Source organism: Piliocolobus tephrosceles, chromosome 3, assembly GCF_002776525.5.
Source record: "Piliocolobus tephrosceles isolate RC106 chromosome 3, ASM277652v3, whole genome shotgun sequence".
Taxonomy (NCBI): Eukaryota; Metazoa; Chordata; class Mammalia; order Primates; family Cercopithecidae; genus Piliocolobus; species Piliocolobus tephrosceles.
The window spans coordinates 4,285,522-4,303,883 of record NC_045436.1 but is presented as its reverse complement, the minus strand read 5'-3'; the positions used below and the strand labels follow the sequence as shown (position 1 = coordinate 4,303,883).

Genomic DNA, 18,362 nt, shown 5'->3' with positions numbered 1-18,362 from the left:
CACTTACTTGAGTATTTCTATGAACAACTCAATGTGACAACTTCTTTGCTTGTATTATTTTATTCTAACCTTTGAGAAGCCCTAGGAGATACATGTACTGATGTTATTCAACATCTTTTCGCAAAAGAAATCAGAGGCTTATGGAGACAAGTGGAAAACTCGAAGGACAAACTCAGGGGTTGGTTTTCTTGAAAGGGGAAATACTTCTAAGCATAAATTACAACTATGTTTTCAGTTCCCTTTCATCAGTTATAGAGAAAAACCACATGCTGGGAATATCTAATCAGTTTAGCGGGAACATGTGTTTCAGAAGGGGTAGTAAATGTTCGCATCTGTATCTCTAAACCTTTAGAGCTTCTATGTAGAGCTCATAAAATGCTTTTCTTAATTAGATTTCTCAGTACATCACAATCAAGATTTGATCTAATTTCAGGTTTTTTGGACCTTTTGAAAGCAGACATAGATCAGCATCAGATGATTAGATTAATTTAGTTTATTACAGTTGCCTCCAGAGAAAATCCTTTATCTTTTATAATTCAGCTGTAATGGCAGAATGTCACCATGATCACACTAGGCAACACTCTTTTCTTAGAGTAAATTTAATTATAGAATCCCAGAAGTGAGAATTAAAGAAGAATATAAAATGAGATCTGGGTGAAGACCTCGAAGGATTGAAATTCACAATGACTAGTAGATTGGAGGCACCTGTTTCAAATGGTAGCCCTTATTCTTGCCTTGCTTTGTTTTAACGACTTAAACTCCTTAGATTACCTCATGGTCATTTCACAGAAGTCCATCATAAGAAATGAAACAAATAATAAGTGGACTCTGTAGATTTAGCCAAATTCTTTCTGATGGGAGCATATTTTGTCTTTCAACAAGATGTTCACATAGGAACACCACTTTTTCTTGATGTAAGAAAACACGGATGGTATAAATGAATCTCAGAGAAGAGTGGCAGAAAACAGCATCACCAGGTGGCTTGTTCCAATGTTTCTATTTGTCTCTTCTTCCCCTTGGAAGGCATCCCAATGATTTAAAAGGAAATACAACGTGTAACGTTTGCTCTAAAATTCATACCTGTGGTTCTGATTCTAAGTTGATTTTGAAAGGATGAGCTTTCCCATCTTCAGATACCTGTGGAGACCACAGGCGAGTTTCTGCCCTGGAAATAAAATAAAATTTGTAAACTTCAAATTCTAATGGTACTTTCAGTTTTAGTATACTTTAATTTCCCATTATGTTTGTGAAAATACTAGCAACCCTCACTAACTTACGCAAACGCAATATTTCTTTGTTGCTGATTATTCTGTATTTTCCCATATAATTAGTCTTTTTTTTTTTTTTTTTTAAGATGTTTTCTCCCTCAGTCACCCAGGCTGGAGTGCAGTGGCAAAATCTTGACTCACTGCAACTTCTTCCTCCTTGGTCCAAGGGATTCTCCTCCCTCAGCTTCCCAAGTAGCTGGGATTACAGGTGCCCACGACCATGCCTAGCTAATTTTTGTATTTCTAGTAGAGACAGGGTTTCACCAGTTGGCCAGGCTGGTCTTGAACTCCAGACCTCAAGTGATCCACCCACTTTGGCCTCCCACACCACTAGGATTACAGGTGTGAGCCACCACACTTGGCCGAAGTCTTACATTTTTAATGTCCTTTTGGGGACTGTAGACTAGATAAAAATTGCCTGGAGTACACTGCGCAGTTTCTGGAGGAAGGAGGCCTGCAATGCACGTGGGGAACAGGAGAAGGAGACTCTGCAGGCACACCCTGCAGATGACCACCAGGCAAGCTCCCTAGACCTCCCTACTTCCCTCCAGTCCTATTGAGGCCACTGGAGAAGACAGTGAGTGATCTGTCAGGTGGATTTGTTACTGGCATCAAGGAAATGTGCTTTGTCCAACCCTTCCCATGCATCTGCCTGTGACCTAATGGCTCCTAAGGGACTGTAAGCTTGGCATGAACACAGGTTACGCATCGAGAGTGAAAGAATCTACTTCACCCCATGAAACAGCAGATTGGTGGATTGATTGATCCTTCTGTACCACAGCAGGGAAAACTGCAAGTACAATCATAACAGGATGAACACACAGTAACAACCACTATAACAAATTACTATTATCATGGTTCAGTTTTGGATCAGGGATCTGATGGCAGGAGATCAGGCTCAATTTCTTAGTGTTTTTGGGGGGTGGGGTCAGAAATGTCTCAGTATTTAACATGCCCATGTGTATACGCGCTCTCACACTTGTAACATTCTTCTGGGCTGAATTCTGTACAAAACAGCCAATGGCAGACAGGATATTGGCAGCCGGTTTTTAATACAATTACAGTTGGGCAAGTCAAGAGATTCTTTCAGGGGAATCTCTCCATTCCATTCCATTCCATTCTCTATCACACTGAGAACAACGATATAACTAGTCGTGCTGTTCAGTGTTTATGTGGCCAATAGTTGTTCTATTTTCATAATTAATTAATTGGGTTATTACTGGAACAAATTCTTTCAGCCTCTTTTATTATTCTAACATTCCAGAGAATCCTTTTTAGAAATGATTTGTCAACAACTGCTAGATTGACTGACTTTAGTAAAGAATTAAGTAGTTGATATATAAAAAAGCCAGCCAAAATACTAGGTCTGTGGCACTCCTTGCTAGGAGGATGAAATTATTTATAGTTCTGGTTCAGGTTCTCCTGCAAAACAGATCAGATTTAACTACCATTAGTTAAGAAGCACCTGTCAATTTTGAGACACAGCTGGTGAGCTGCTGCTTTAATCCTGTCCTGCGCATCAGCGTGAGTCATGGACTCTGTCCCAAAGCCGTCAATAGCCAGGATGACATCTCCAGGACACAGGTTGGCAGCTGCTGCCTTGCTTCCTGGTGTAATCTGGAAGAAATCATGGCACCATTTAAAAACGAACATCCCGCAATATCTTGAGTGTTGTGCCTGACATTTGTAGTTCAGCCTGGTAACATGTTAAATGTTTCACTGGGCAGAAAAACTGTAAATCTAACTTAAGAAACTTGGTCAATTGAGTTAGGTCTATTTTCTCATCATGTTGAATAATTTTGTTTCTTACTAACCACATTTGACATCGTTGTATCTGTTACTCTCTTTTAAAACATCTTACATAATTCCCAGTGTGAATCATACATTTTTCTGTCTTAAAAAATTATTTTTTATTTTTCATCACCCAGAAGTCTCTCTTTGGGAGTAGAGTTTTACTATATTCAGGCAACTTTTATATTCAGATTGAAACTGCTTTCAATCCAAATATAGCAACCCTTACTATTTATCATCTTTAAAATTCACATAAGAGGCATGCAATGGACTGAATGTTTATGTCCCCGCCAAACTCGAATGTTGAAATCCTAACCACAATGTGATGGTATTTAAAGGAGGGACTTTAAGGAGGCAATTAGGTCAGAAGTGAGGAGCCCTCATGAATGGGATTAGTGCCCTTATGAAAAAGGCCTCGGAGAGAGCTCTCAGCTCTCTTGTCTCCAATAAGGAGGAAACAATAAGAAGTGAGGTGTCTGCAACCCAGAAGAGGTTCCTCACCAGAACCCAACCATGCTGGTATCCTGACCTTGGATTTCCAGTCTCCAGAATGGTGAGAAATAAATTTATGTTGTTAAAAGCCACCCAGTCTATCACACTTTGTTTAGAAATCTGTAGGGACTAACAAGAAGAGGCCAGATAATACACAAAATTATAGCTTTGAACCCTTCAGAAAGCTGAAGTCACAGGGCAATAAACTTAAAATCTAAGGCAAGATAGGTGCCTTCAAGCAAAGGCAAGACATGAGCACAGGCTCAACTGCATGGAGCAGGGCATGGAGGAAGATGGGGCTCCCATACTAGCTGTTATGAAGAATTCAGCTAAAATTATTAACAAATTGCTAAAGATCCAGTGTGAGTTAACATGAGTGGATAGAACTCCTGGAAACCACAGACACAAAGGAAGTTTGTATTCACTCATGGTTTCTTCTCCATGAATGAAGAACAGATGAAACAAACACAAGACAACTAACAAGACAATAGATTTTAATTAAACCATATCAGCAATTACATTAAATGTAAATCATCTAAACACATTACTTAAAAAACAGAGACTATCAAACTAGGTGAAAAAGCGAGATCCAATTTTATGCTGTCCACATGTTTTTCTTTCAGGGGCAGGAATAAAAGGAATACTTAAGCATACAGAATATGGGAAAATATGGTTTTCCATACTTTAAAATATTTAAAAATAGAAAGGTGGTAATCATTACGGTTGAATGTTCGGTTAAAGGCAATGATTCTTTTGACCAGTATACCTACTCCCAATTTCCCTGGGTAAATCCCAACTATACACCTCTGCCTACAGCTCCCATGGGTCTTAACCTTGCCGACTTCTCTCACATCATCTTACATGATTCCTGCTCTCCCTCACCCATGGTGCTGTGGCCATTCTGATTTCCTTTTAGTTCCTCATGTAGGCCAAGAGTGTGCCTGGGGGTTTTTATGCACTCTTATTTCTGCCTGAAACACTTCCCTTACTCTTCACTCCTTCTCACCCTTTAGGTCTAGGTTCAAATCCTGCACTCTCAGAAAGACTTTGCCAAACATCTGAAGTAGCTTCTCTAGTCCTTCCCCCATCATTCTTCACCATTATACCCTATTTCCTTCATGAAAATTATTTGTACTTTTATGTTTATTTGTGTATTTTCTGTCTTCCCAACTAGACTGGATGCTCTTGAAGATAGGTACAATATGATGTATGTTTCTAATAATTCACAGTGTATACCCCAGTACTTAGAATAATTGAAGAATCAATTAAAAAGCATTTAAATCAGAGCTTACATAAAAAAGAACTAGTCCCTATATGCCCAAAGATTATAGCTTTTAATGTCAACTTGTCATTGCTACGTTTGCGAGTTTCTAACAGAGCAGAACAATACATACTAAGTCAAATCTCAAACTGCTCTAGGAAGAAACGAGATCATTTCTAATGCTTTGAGGATCAGTAATTAATTCATTTGCTTTTTCTTTATTTGCTTATTCTAGCTATCTAATTGTGGTTCTAAGGAAGATACAAGTTCATCTAAATAAATAAAATTGCTAAAATAATAAGTTCTCATGTGTCCTGGATCTTCTGTCTCATTACTAAAATGTTCATTGTACTCACTTTATTTCTGTGATCATCTCACTGTAGCTATCACAATGATTTTTCCAGTAGGAACAGTTAATGGAAGCTGGGTGAAGACAACTGGGGATTATTATATCTTAGCCTTTGGGAGGCACTTCATAGCTGTTTTCCATTTAGAAACATTCTCAGACTCAGAACTGTTAGAACAAAAGTTACCATTCCCAAAGTGATTTGTAGGGATAAAAATAATCTTAAACTTTCAATTTTCTCTTATTTGTCAAAATCAGTATTTTCTATTTTTAAATGTCTAAGACTAATTTTCTTTGAGTTAAAACACAAGCCAGGCATGATGACTCATGTCTGTAATCCCAGTGCTTTGGGAGGCTGAGGTGGAAGGATTGCTTGAGGCCAGGAGTTTGAGACCAGCCTGGGCAAAATAGCGAGACCTTGTCTCTACAAAAAATAATATTTCTTAGAAAAGCTAGGCATAGTGGTTCACACCTGTAGTCCCAGCTGCTCAGGAGGCTGAGGTGGGAGGACTGCTTGAGCCCAGGAGTTTGAGACTTCAGAGAGCTGTGATTGCACCACTGCCCTCCAGCCTGGGCAACAGACGTAGACCTCCTCCCCTCACCAAAAACAAAACAAACAAACAAAAACATACAAGAAGGTATATTTCAATATATTTGCTTTCAGAGCCTAACTTAGCTTTTCTAATATACCTAAATAGATTTAAGTTATGTAATACTCAATTCTGATTTGGAAAAGTCTAACTTTTCTTTTAGCTCTGGTTAGGATGAGTGTAAGGTGGGATAAGTGGAGGTTTGTTTCTGCATGTGTCTACACTAATTTTAAACAGACATCTGAACAACAGCTTTTCATTATCTAAGTCCAATATTTATTGATATCTAGAGTCATACCCCCTGTATTCAGCTTAGATAATGAATAGCTATTGTATATCTAAGTTGAATATCTTAGATACTGAATATTACTAAAATTTACTAACAATATTAATACTAAATAACATCTTATACTTATGCAAAATGTTACATTTGCAAAGCCCCTTCGCACACCTTTGCCCATTACAGCTCTCTAAGACAGGCTGGACAAGGAAAACTGGCTCTGCTTTCAGAGGAGAAGAGTGTCTAAGTAACCTGCGGCTTGCTGCTGAGCTGGGAGCAGCTGTAGAGCTACGTCACCAGCTCTTTCAGAAGTCAGCTAGGACAGGTGGTTTATAGTGATGGCCAGATCCCACTTGTCATTTTGTATTCAACCTGGTTATTGTTGTCCTGAGACCTCTAAGCAGAGAGTTGATAAGAAAAAGGAAAGAGAGAGAGGAATGAGAGAGGAGAAAATATGATGCCTTTACTTCTTCCTCGTTTTCAAGTGCAGCCAGGCCAGTGATCAGAAAATGACTGTGAAGTAGTTTTTCCCAATTCTGTGAAGAAAGTCACTGGTAGCTTGATGGGGATGGCATTGAATCTACAAATTACCTAGGGCAGTATGGCCATTTTCACGATATTGATTCTTCCTATCCATGAGCATGGAATGTTCTTCCATTTGTTTGTGTTCTCTTTTATTTTGTTGAGCAGTGGTTTGTAGTTCTCCTTGAAGAGGTCCTTCATATCCCTTGTAAGTTGGATTCCTACGTATTTTATTCTCTTTGAAGCAATTGTGAATGGGAGATCACTCATGATTTGGCTCTCTGTTTGTCTGTTATTGGTGTAGAGGAATGCTTGTGATTTTTGCACATTGATTTTGTATCCTGAGACTTTACTGAAGTTGCTTATCAGCTTAGGGAGATTTTGGGCTGAGATGATGGGGTTTTCTAAATATACAATCATGTCATCTGCAAACAGGATGAAGCTAGAAACCATCACTCTGAGCAAACTATCGCAAGGACAGAAAACCAAACACCGCATGTTCTCACTCATAGGTGGGAATTGAACAATGAGAACACTTGGACACAGGGTGGGGAGCATCACACACCAGGGCCTGTTATGGGGAGGGGGGAGGGGGGAAGGGGGAGGGATAGCATTAGGAGATACACCTAATGTAAATGACGAGTTAACGGGTGCAGCACACCAATATGGCACATGTCTACATATGTAACAAACCTGCATGTTGTGCACATGTACCCTAGAACTTAAAGTATAATAATAATAAAAAAAAGATTTTTCACTGAAACTAAAGGGTTAGTGTAGGCTTATTAAAAGAAAGCTACAGATGTGTATAGTTGAATAACTGATTTGATTAAAGTTATTTGGAGCTTGAAAAAAAAGACAATGTCTGTGAAATTGACCTGATTTTAGTAAGTTAAACAATCTGTTTAATCATGAAAATCTATTATTTCCCTGCATTACTTTATGTTATTACTTTATTGCATTATTATATTCTTTCCTTATATCATTACTTTGTATTAGCGTGCACAGTTTATTACTGTTTTCCCAAATTGGGAGAAGAGAGAGCTGAAATAAGGCATAGAGCTTTTCAGTGATTATTTATTGTTTAGGCTCATTAGGGTCTCAAATATCAAAAGTACTGGAGAGATCATTGAACACGGTACTGCAGTGAATCACTCAGCAGCGTGTTTTCAAACGTGTGTGTTTATAAGAATCACCTGGGCTCCTTGCTAATATTAAAGACTCCAGCCCTACTCCAGATGCTCAGAATCAGAAACAGAATCTCTAGGAGAGGAGCCAGGGAATCTATGTGTTTAACAAGAGCCTCAGATGATTTCTGTTATTGACATCAACCTATATTACTTGGATCTGTTGGGGAAAAAAGCTAACTGAAAACACAGATAAAGCATCTATAATATCCTATTTATGTGGAGATGTAAGGCAAGTCCGAGATAGAGTCCCAAGATGATGTTTCTGTTAATAAAAATGATTGTAATAGTTATGGAACGAGACAAGCACACACTGAAGCACTGCACAGCAGGCACAGATCGAAATCATGAGAAACTCGATTGTTCCTTCTCCTTCCCTAGCAAACAGACTCCACGTGCCTCCTTGGCGTCCGCAGCCCTGCAGCACCTGGCTGCCAAAGACATTTCTAGAGCCACACCCCACCCTGGTTATATCAGAATCCCTGCATGCACCTGGGCGTGGGTGTGTTCAAAAGTCATACGGGCGGCTTTAACATGCTGCCAGGGCTGAGAACCATCACCGTATTCCTATTGAGAACTACTATCTCACTTAATTCTTAAGACAATCTTACAAAGTAGTTATCTCTTTTTTAAAATGAGAAAATGGATGCTTGGAAAGTGTAAGAAGCTTGGTTACGGTCCCACATCCTGAGAAAACCTGAAATTCCCACCTGGGTCCGCCTCGCTCCATAGCTCAGAATCTTCCATCGCCTCGCATTGCCTCTCCTGCAGGTAATCTTTCCTTCAACACCTCCTAGCTCTTTGGGCATGGTTTATCTTGTGGAATTCTGGACAGGTTGTGTGATGGCAGTTCATATACATGTTCTTTCTTTTCTGCTGATATTAGCTTCTCTGGGGTTAGAAGCCCGTCTAAGCCACAATTATACGCTTGCAGCGTCTCTCACGTGCAAGACATTCTGCACACAGTAGATACTTATGGGATGTACGAGTTACACATAAACCAGCACTTCCATGTAGACATGGTCTGTGTTAGAACAAAGTTGAATAGGTTTTTATTTACATCAACCTTTCTACTACATTTGTTTTACCCTGGAAAAGAATTGCATTCAATTGCATACAGTCCTTTCTAAAAGTTTAAATTTCAAATGTATTTATATTACATTTCAAATGTAGTTTATTTGAAAGTCATACACTTTTCTCTCTTAAAGCCTGCACAAATTAGGAACATGCTAACATTTTCTATACTGGTCCTCAAGCTCATACAGCATTCTCAGTTATAATGATCTTAATCTTAGATGTGCTCTGGATAGGAAGGAGGGAGGAGTGAAGAGGGGAAAGAGAAACAGTGAGAAAAGACACTGGCATCGGATCTAGACAATCATTTTATATCACGGACATAAAAGAAGCCTGCCCTGTAAACTAGCCTCCCCTTATCCACGGTTTTATTTTCTGCAGTTTCAGTTATCTGAGGCCAACTGCAGCCTGCAAATAGTAATTGGAGTATTTGAGAAGTAAACAACTCGTAAGTGTTAAATTGCAGCTGTGCTGAGTAGCGCGATCAAGTCTTACTGTGTCCCACCTGGGTCATGGATCATCCCTTTGTCCAGCGTATCCACATTGTCTATGCTACTCTCTTCACCGTGAATCACTTTGCAGTCTTAGTTATCAGATCGGCTGTCACAGTATTGCAGTGCTTGTGTTCAAGCAACCCTTATTTTACTGAAGAATGGCCCCAAAGTGCAAGAGTGCTGTGCCCAAGTTATAAATTAAACTTTATCACAGGTACGCATGCATAGGAAAAAACACATATATATAGAGTTTGGTACTAATGTAGGTTTCAGGCAACCACTGGGGGTCTTGGAATGTGTCCCCTGTGGATGAGAGGGGATTACCGTATTCCATACTGAAATTTTGTCAAAGCAAATGATTTGTAACTTGTCTGTGAGAGTAGATCTAGCTTCTGGATGGTCCAAAAACTTAGACTTTGTAGAAGTGTCTTATGAAAGAAAAAGAAAAGATGCTCACTTAAAGAAGTGAACCTTAAAATTCTTCTGTGAAATGCTTAGGCCAGTTATATATGGTGTTTGAAATAACAACTGCCTCCCCTAAGCTGAACATCCAAAACTGAAATTTTATACTGCACAAGGTCTATCACACTTATCGCCTAGAAACTGCTTTCCTAAAAATTGTGTTTATCACAACCAGTTGCTAAAAATTTGTTTTGAGAATGTCTGGTGTTTGACTTACCTTACTTTTGATCCTTTTAATAATACAAAGATTCATCTGGCTTCTTATTTGGATTGTAAACAATTACAGGGGTGAGGGCCCTGTGTCCTAATTTTGTGAACTGTAATTTCAATTGAGGGAGGCAGTTATATTTGTCACTCCTACAAACTGCAGTTGGAGCCCCATTGTCTAGGAGTATTGCTGTAGCCTGTATTTGAACAGTGTGAGGCAGGGAGTGAAGGGTATAGCTTGTAAGAGGACAAAAGCTGATTTAATGGGGACTTGATTAAACACATCTCATTTATGGGACCTTTTGTGGCTTTAAGTACAGACATTGGTGTTTCAATTCTTTGTATATTAAGAACTTATTTAAAACTGACAAATTGGCCAGGCATGATGGCTCACGCCTATAATCTCAACACTTTGGAAGGTTGAGGAGGGTGGATCGCCTGAGATCGTGAGTTTGAGACCAGCCTGGCCAACGTGGTGAAACCCCATCTCTACTAAAAAAAAAAAAAAAATACAAAAATTAACAGAGTGTGGTGGCGGGTGCCTGTAGTCCCAGCTACTAGGGAGGATGAGGCAGGAGAATCGCTTCAACCCGAGAGGTGGAGGTTGCAGTGAGGCGAAACTGCACCACTGCAATCCAGTCTGGGTGACAGAACGAGACTCTGTCTCAAAAGCACAAAACAAAACAAAAACATGACAAATCAACTAACAATAAAACATTTCTCACTTATCTTTTTGTGAAATATTTTTTGAGAACACATTCTGTGCCTACTTGTAATAAGGTTATGTAAAAAGTGAACAATCTAGTCAATCATTCATACTGTGTCTATATTTATTCTACAACACATATGATTTACTAGGCACGGTGCTAAGCCCTGAATGACCCCCAATTTAGAAGGTTCCCGCCCTCGGGGAACGTGCAGTTTGGTGGGATACAGATGCAGTGAAACATCTGGTACAGGCATGACATAAGGAGGGGTTACACAGGCCGAAAGCTACAGTAATCAAATGGATGAGATGGTTGTTACTCAAAGGAGGACTGGGGAGAGGCGTTGGAGTGGGTTTCCACAGGCATAGAGGACAGTGGTGTGGTGTGGGGAAAAGAAATCTGGGGAAAATCGGTATCAGGAGCAAACACATGTCAGGGAAACCCTAAGCAGTCCAGAGGGCAGCCCCACTGCCTACGTGTGGAGCAACAGGAAGAAAGGGGGAGAAAACGAAGGGAGAGGAAAGAAACGAAGTTAGCAACTCAAATTGGGATAGTAGATGGTGAAAAGTCATGAATGTGATGCTAAAGCCACACATTTCACTCTCTACAAACCAGTGATGCCACTGAAGGATTTTTAAGAATGAGAAAGGAAAAAACTTGGCATTTTCCAGAGACAGTAAGAGTATGCTGTGTGAATTGGACGGGGCAGACAAATGTCTAGGTGTGGAGCTAGGAAAGCTTGAAGAAGGACAGTGGTAGAAAAAATGGAAAGTGGCAGATCTTGAAGACAGAATCAATAAGGCCAGTGATGAAGAGGATGGCAGAAAACACCTCTTTGGAAATATCGAAACAAGTGTCCATTTTCACCTGTGGGCTTCAGAATGCAGGCAGACCCAGCATCAGAGACTGTTCCACTGCTTGTGACCATCCGCGGGTTAATGAATCTTTTAAAGCCTCATTCTCCTCATTTGCAAAAGGGGACGTCACTACTACTGCTACTCTCCTAAAGATTATTGTGAGATTTCAGTGAGTTCGTGCATATAAAAGGTTCCCATCAGTGCCCGGCAAGCAAAAGAGTACAATAACACACTTACGGCCTCACACACTACCTTTCAAAATGGTGTAAAAATGTTAAAAGCGGGACAATTCACCATTTAACAATACTGAGTTATTTTTCTGTAATACTTTTTATTCTCTTTCTTAACAAATTTCAGTATTCTTATAATTTCAGTGAAAATATTCTCAATCAGGTGTTCACTAAAGCATGAAAGTTATTATTGAATAAATAAATGAATATTCTTATTTATTCAATAAGAATCTACTATATACCTGGCTTTGGGGACGCTTGGGATACAAAAATAATTTGGTTTTACCTGCTGTCCTGGAATTAATTAAAGAGAAAAGGCATAATCAAGTGAAATAATATTTGGTCATAAACTGTTATTGAACCAAATGTCAAAATGAGTGATACAAATTAGTTATGAGTTAGAAATTCCAGATAGAATTGGTTTCCCTAATAATAATTGTCATTATATCAAATATATTTACTAATAGCTATTGTAGTCCAACTCTGGAATGTAAGCACTGATTTAAAATAAACATTTATAATGTCAACAACTCAAAATTTCAAGCATATCATTACTTATATGGACATACAATTATACTATAATAGCAAAATATTTCTTTTTAAATACCTTAAAAGATTTTTGTGATGAAATTATTTTGTTAGAATTTAATGATTTATTCTGTGTTAGGATTCAAAAGTTTATTCAATTTAAATAAAAACTATACTCCAGAAACTAAAAATATTTCTTACTAGATATAATGGAAACTGGTTTTTTTTTTTTTTTTTTTTTTTTTGGTAAATCTATAATAGGAATTGCTTGGCCCAGGTCACTAAAGCATTTTCTGCTTAATTTACTCAGGAACGTTTTTGGGGGTATGTTGAACAGTTTTCATGTTTCATATAAAAACACATGTCAGATGTGTTTATATGTTTTTGAAAAATGTAAAACAAGGCTTGAAACGTTCCATTGTGTGCGTCTGTAGGATACATATTTTGACATATTTTTAAAAGGATGTTGGTTCCCAATTCTCATAGGCATATATAAATAAAACAGAATTTAAAAGGTATTAGCTTGTTCAAAATCTGTATGAGATCAATCAGATTACAACATACACATTTATAAAATATGGCATGCGAATACAAGAAAATAAAGTATAGCACTCTGAAACTAAAAGTATAATATTCTGAAAGTTTACGCCTTTAGGTATTAAATGTTTTATATGTGATAACTGAAATAATACATTAATTTTCTATGAAGAAAAACATTGTTAGAAAAAAATCAGCTAGACCAAATAATGCGTTAGAATTCTTCACATTTACTGATAAGAAAGAAACCCTGAGGTTTTATTTTTACCTTGTTTTCTCATTATACAATAGAGAACACTAAGTAAAGCTTGATTTTGATATTCAAGCATTTTCCGTTTTTAGGCTGAGTGGTTTACTTCCCACCAGGTAAACTAAACTGCCACGTTTTCTTTGTAGCCGGAGTCAGAGGTTGATGATTGCTAAGCCAAGTTCTCAGCTTTGGAAAACATGTGTTCAAAATGCCTGGAAACTCAGGCGTACGTATTAGGAACATTTCCCCTGTCTGGGCTGATAGGAGCTGCTCCAGTTTGGCCAACCCAGGCCGTGCCCCGCGAACAGCGCGCTGCTGAAGTTTTCATCCCGACGACAAAAACGCTCAGCTGCGCGCCAGCTCCAGGGAATGCCCGGGGGCGCCAGTCCCTCGTCTCTCCCACCCGGGACCCATCATTTATTGCGGAAGGGCGATGGGGTGTGTTTTATTTCTGTTATCACATACAAACATTTAATACGTAAAGGCGAGGACGCACTCGAGTCCGGCAGCCTCGCCTTCCCTGAGCCCCGTGGCTCTCCTCGGAAAGTCGCTGCGGACCCAGAGGATGGGACACCTTTAGAGCGGACTTTGTCAATCTCTGAGCCGCTCCGCAGCCACTTGACGGAGTTGCCGCCGCCCCCAGAGCTGGGCGCTGAAGCCCGGGACCCAGCAGCGCCCCGTCCGCCAGCCCGCGCGCGCTTTCTGGCCGCCCTCGGCCCCGGGGCACCCACCGCGTCCCCCGGACGCCGCCAGAGTTCCCACCTCGCAGCAAAAGCAAGAACGCCGACACCTACCCTGGTGATGACCAAAGGCTGGTTGAAGTCTATGCCCCCTGAGAGCCTGAAGCCCCAGGGCGCAGGGCCCGGGAGGACCACCGTCTGGGGCATGTCGCCTTCCTCCTGCCCACCAGGCTCTGAGTGTCCCCGCGCGGGGCAGCCACTCCGCGCCGGGCAGCGTCCTGGCTCCGACCCGGGCGGGGGCGCTTTATCCCCGCTGGGAGTGACGTCACCGCCCCGCCGTCCTCCCCGCCCCCTCCCACCCCGGAGAGCTCCAACTTTGGAAGCGAGAGCCGCGCCAGCCCTGCAGGAGTGCGCAGCCCGGCCGGCTGGGGCAGCCTCCTGGCCTCGGCGGGCGCGGGGGCTTCGGGTTACAGCGTCCGTCGCTCTCTTGAAGTCACACCTGTCTCCCTGTTTATCTTCTGCTTGGAGCACAGCAGTACACTTTGTTGGAAGCGAAAGCAGTCAGACCACAGCCTCCATGCTTTCAATTAAAACGAGCATCATCAATACAATTCGTTATTTAGCAATTTCGAGTGCATTAATATTTACTTGCTACCTCTGCCGCTTTGGGCAAATTACTTAACGTCCTTTTAAATTTTTATTTTATTTATTTAGTTTTCGTAGAGACCGGGTCTCCACTTTGTTGCCCGGACTAGTCTTGAACTCCTGGGCTCAAACAGTCTTCCCACCTCGGCCTCCCAAAGTGCAGGAGAGTCTGGCCGGAGTCCTGCAGTAGTCTTGGTGTGGACTCAAGTATTTCTGGTGTTATGTGTTAGGATGTTGTGATTCCCAAAGGGAGAGGGAAGGATGAGGGAAGAGAAATAAGAAATGCTTTAAAAACTCAAGAACAAGGGTCTTGTGGACTTAATGCCCCATATGATAAGGTTGTATTGGTCCAGGAGGACAGAGTTGCAGCAGACTTTTAAGAGGGCAGTCTCTTTGGAAGCAATTTTAAGACTGATGGAGAAAAGAGAAAGGAGATGCAGAAAGCAGTAAGCAAAGTGAACCAGTCTGGGCAAATGTAAATCACAAATGTATGATGGGCATTACTTTGTCCGCTGTGGTGGATTACGTAAAAGTCCCAGGGGATAAGCATTTTCTGGTGCCAGACATTTCCCAGTGCCCCATCTATGCCGGACTATCCAGCAGCTGAATGTTCTGTCTTCCTGCTGACTTTGCCTATTTGGGCTGAGGCTGTATCACAGGGCACATTTCTTCTGTCAGTCGCTGGCTCTGTCTGCGTGATACAAACATACACATGCACACACACGGAGGTCCATTCAGAAAAAAAAATCAGACAAGTCATTTGGTGTTGTGTAATTACAGTAATTGTTTTTACCTTACTTCATGAGCTGGCTGCTATAAACAGCTGATTTTTTTCTTTGCCTTTTCACTGGTCATTTTGGCATCATTTAGATGTAGCTAATATCTATACAATATCCATATAATATCTGATGAGTTGTTTTTTTTTTTTTTTTTTTTTTGAGACAGAGTCTTAATCTGTCACCCAGGCTTGATGAGTTCCTCAGGCTTTGCAGACAGCATGGAAAGCAGGGACATGAGATGGGCAGTTTTCCTACATCCTGCTCTTTACCGAGACCAGCAGGAAAGTGCTCAGAAGTGACTGTTGAGGTAGAGGTGAGAATAACTGGGAGGGAGTATTCTAAGGAAGAAGCACTGGCCCCATCCTAAATGGTCCTAGAAAATCCTGCTTTGGGTTTGGGTACTGTTCTAAGAAGAGGTTCTTTTTGCATGACTCTTTCATTTGTTTTTTTTTGTTTTGTTTTGTTTTGAGATGGAGTCTAGCTCTGTCGCCCAGGCTGGAGTGCAGTGGCGCTATCTCAGCTTACTGCAAGCTCCGCCCAGGCTGGAGTGCAGTGGCACTATCTCAGCTCACTGCAAGCTCCGCCCCCCGGGTTCATGCAGTTCCCCTGCCTCAGCCTCCCCAGTAGCTGGGACTACAGGCGCCTGTCACCGTGCCCAGCAAATTTTTTGTATTTTAAGTAGAGATGGGGTTTCACCGTGTTAGCCAGGATGGTCTCCATCTGCCGACCTCATGATCTGCCTGCCTTGGCCTCCCAATGTGCCGGGATTACAGGTGTGAGTCACCACGCCCAGCCTCATTTGTTTTTTTTTTCCTTTTTCTTTTTCCCTTTCTAAAGGAAATGGGGACAGTGTTAATAAGAATGAAGTGATCAACTCTCCTTGGGGTGTGTGTCTAGATTCCAGAGGAAGGGATGTCAGAGTTGGACCTTGAAGGCTAAGAGAGTTTTGCAAGTGGCTGGAATTGGGAGGGACACAGGAGGGAGGACATTCAAAGCAGAAGAACTGTATAGAATGTGCAGTCACAGGGAGGGAAGAAACTGATGGCCCATTAGGAAATGGCAAGTAATATGGTATGAATAGAGCCTAGCCCATTGGATAGAAACAGGAGATAAGGATCACAGTAGTCAGGGCCATATCAGTAGAGAGGATTTCTTATGTTACAATAAGGTTTTGACTATTGGGAGCCTTTGAAGAGTTGTAAGCAATGTGAATACTAATCAAATTTGCATTTACAAGCGTCATTCTGGGAGGTGGGAGGCTGAATCGCAATTGAAGGAGATAACGCAGGGCGTCCCATGAACAATTACTGCAACAATCCAGTGGAGGATGGAGCAGCATGGGCAGATATGGGAATCACATAGAGGTTAATTGGCACAATCTGGGGACAAATCTCACATGGGGAATTAGGGAGTGGTTAGGAGATTTGGATGGCTCCCAGACTTCCCTGTTGGTTTTACATGAATGGTGGAATTATGAACAAGGAGAAAATGTGTTAGAAATACAACAAGCTATTTTTGTTTTAATTAGGGAATGGTGGGTTAGAGCACCATTTTGGCTGTGCTGATTTTGATGCCTGTAGAACACCTGTGCCCTATAGTGTACTGGTTAAAAGATGAAGATTTGGAGTCAGACCAAGAGTCTGGATATTCTAGATCCATTGTATTTGCTGTGTGATCTTAAGGCAAGTTATTTATCATCTTTGTTAAAATGGTGATAATGATAGTATTTGCCTCCTAGAGTTACTGCAGTTTACCTGAGTTAATAACAAGATACCTGAAGTGTGCCTGGCACATGCTTTATGCATGTAATCATTGACTATTATTATAAGCAATTGGAGATATAAATCTAGAGATCTGGGCTTGAGATTAAGATTTTGGAATTATAGTAGAATTTGTGGCTATAGGTTAGACTTTTTTTTTTTTTTTTTTTGTTGGAGATGGAGTCTCACTCTGTTGCCCAGGCTGGAGTGCAGTGGTGCGATCTCAGCTCACTGCAAGCTCCGCCTTCCGGGTTCATGCCATTCTCCTGCCTCAGCCTCCCAAGTAGCTGGGACTACAGGTGCCTGTCACCACGCCCGGCTAATTTTTTGTATTTTTAGTAGAGACGGGGTTTCACCGTGTTAGCCAGGATGATCTCAATCTCCTGACCTTGTGATCCGCCTGCCTCGGTCTCCCAAAGTGTTGGGATTACAGGCGTGAGCCACCGTGCCCAGGCTAGGTTAGACATTTTTAAAAAACTGGTTGCAAATCCTTTGACATTCTTCAAGAAGTGGAGGACATGTCTTCTCTCCTTGAACTTGCATAGATGTGTGACTCTTATATTACTAATGAAATGAGGTGAGACTTCTGAAGCTAGGTCAGAAAAAGTGATGCAGCTGCTGCTTTGCTGATTGTAACACTTGTGTCTGATGCCTGGTTACCATGTAAGAGCTCCGAGGTGCCATGCTATGGGGAAGCCCAGGCTGCATGAGGAGGTCACATATTGGTACTATTATTGGTAACCCCAGATTAGGCATCAGACATGTGAGAAAAGATTCCTCTTTCCAGTGTGTCTTAGCCAGTTCAGGCCGCTATGGCAAAACACCATAGTTTGGATGGCTTAAACAAAAAGCTTTCATTTCTCAAAGTTCTGGAGCCTTAGAGGCCCAAGATCAAGGTGCAGGTAGAGTCAGTGCTGGGTGAGGCCTCTCTCCCTCATTTGCAGATGGCCACCTTCTTGCTGTGTTCTTGAGAGAAAGCTCTATTTAGTCCCTTCTTCTTCTTATAAGGACACAGATCTCATCCTGGGGGTTTCACCTTCATGACCTTATCAAAACCTAATTACATCCCAAAGGCTCCACTGCCTGATACCATCACATTAGGGTTTAGGGTTTCAATATATGAGTTTTGGTGGGGACGCAAACATTCAGTTCATGACACAGTCTCCATCCAGCCCTTACATCCCTCTCAGCCTCTGAGTCCTCTCAGCTCAGGCTCCAGACATTGTGGGGTGGAGAGGAGTCATCCTCACTGTGCCCTTTCTGATTTGCTGAACCGTAGCATCTGCGGGCATAATAAAATGGTTGTTTTCAGCTTCTACATTTGAGGTTCATTTGTTACACGGCAGTAGTAACAGATACCAGATGAAATCGCCCAAGGAGATTAGCTTTGCATAGGGGAGAAGACAGACATTCAA

The 18,362-nt window shown here is 41.3% G+C and overlaps 1 protein-coding gene across 4 annotated transcripts in view; it reads right to left on the bottom strand.

Moving 5' to 3' along the window:
- PDLIM3 (PDZ and LIM domain 3) overlaps positions 1-14,088 on the bottom strand; it is a 35,538-nt gene extending 21,450 nt beyond the window's left edge. For 2 of the 4 annotated variants that reach the window (XM_023221000.3, XM_023220999.3), the window contains exons 1-3: positions 13,878-14,037; positions 2,734-2,885; positions 1,081-1,165 (exon numbers count right to left, since the gene is read on the bottom strand). In XM_023221000.3, the coding sequence (XP_023076768.1) occupies positions 1,081-1,165; positions 2,734-2,885; positions 13,878-13,970 (330 nt within the window). In that variant the 5' untranslated portion in view covers positions 13,971-14,037. Of the gene's footprint in view, positions 1-1,080; positions 1,166-2,733; positions 2,886-13,877 lie in introns of all 4 variants that reach the window. The other 2 variants (XM_023221001.2, XM_023221002.2) reach the window with 2 other exon arrangements.
- Positions 14,089-18,362: the final 4,274 nt, after the last annotated feature.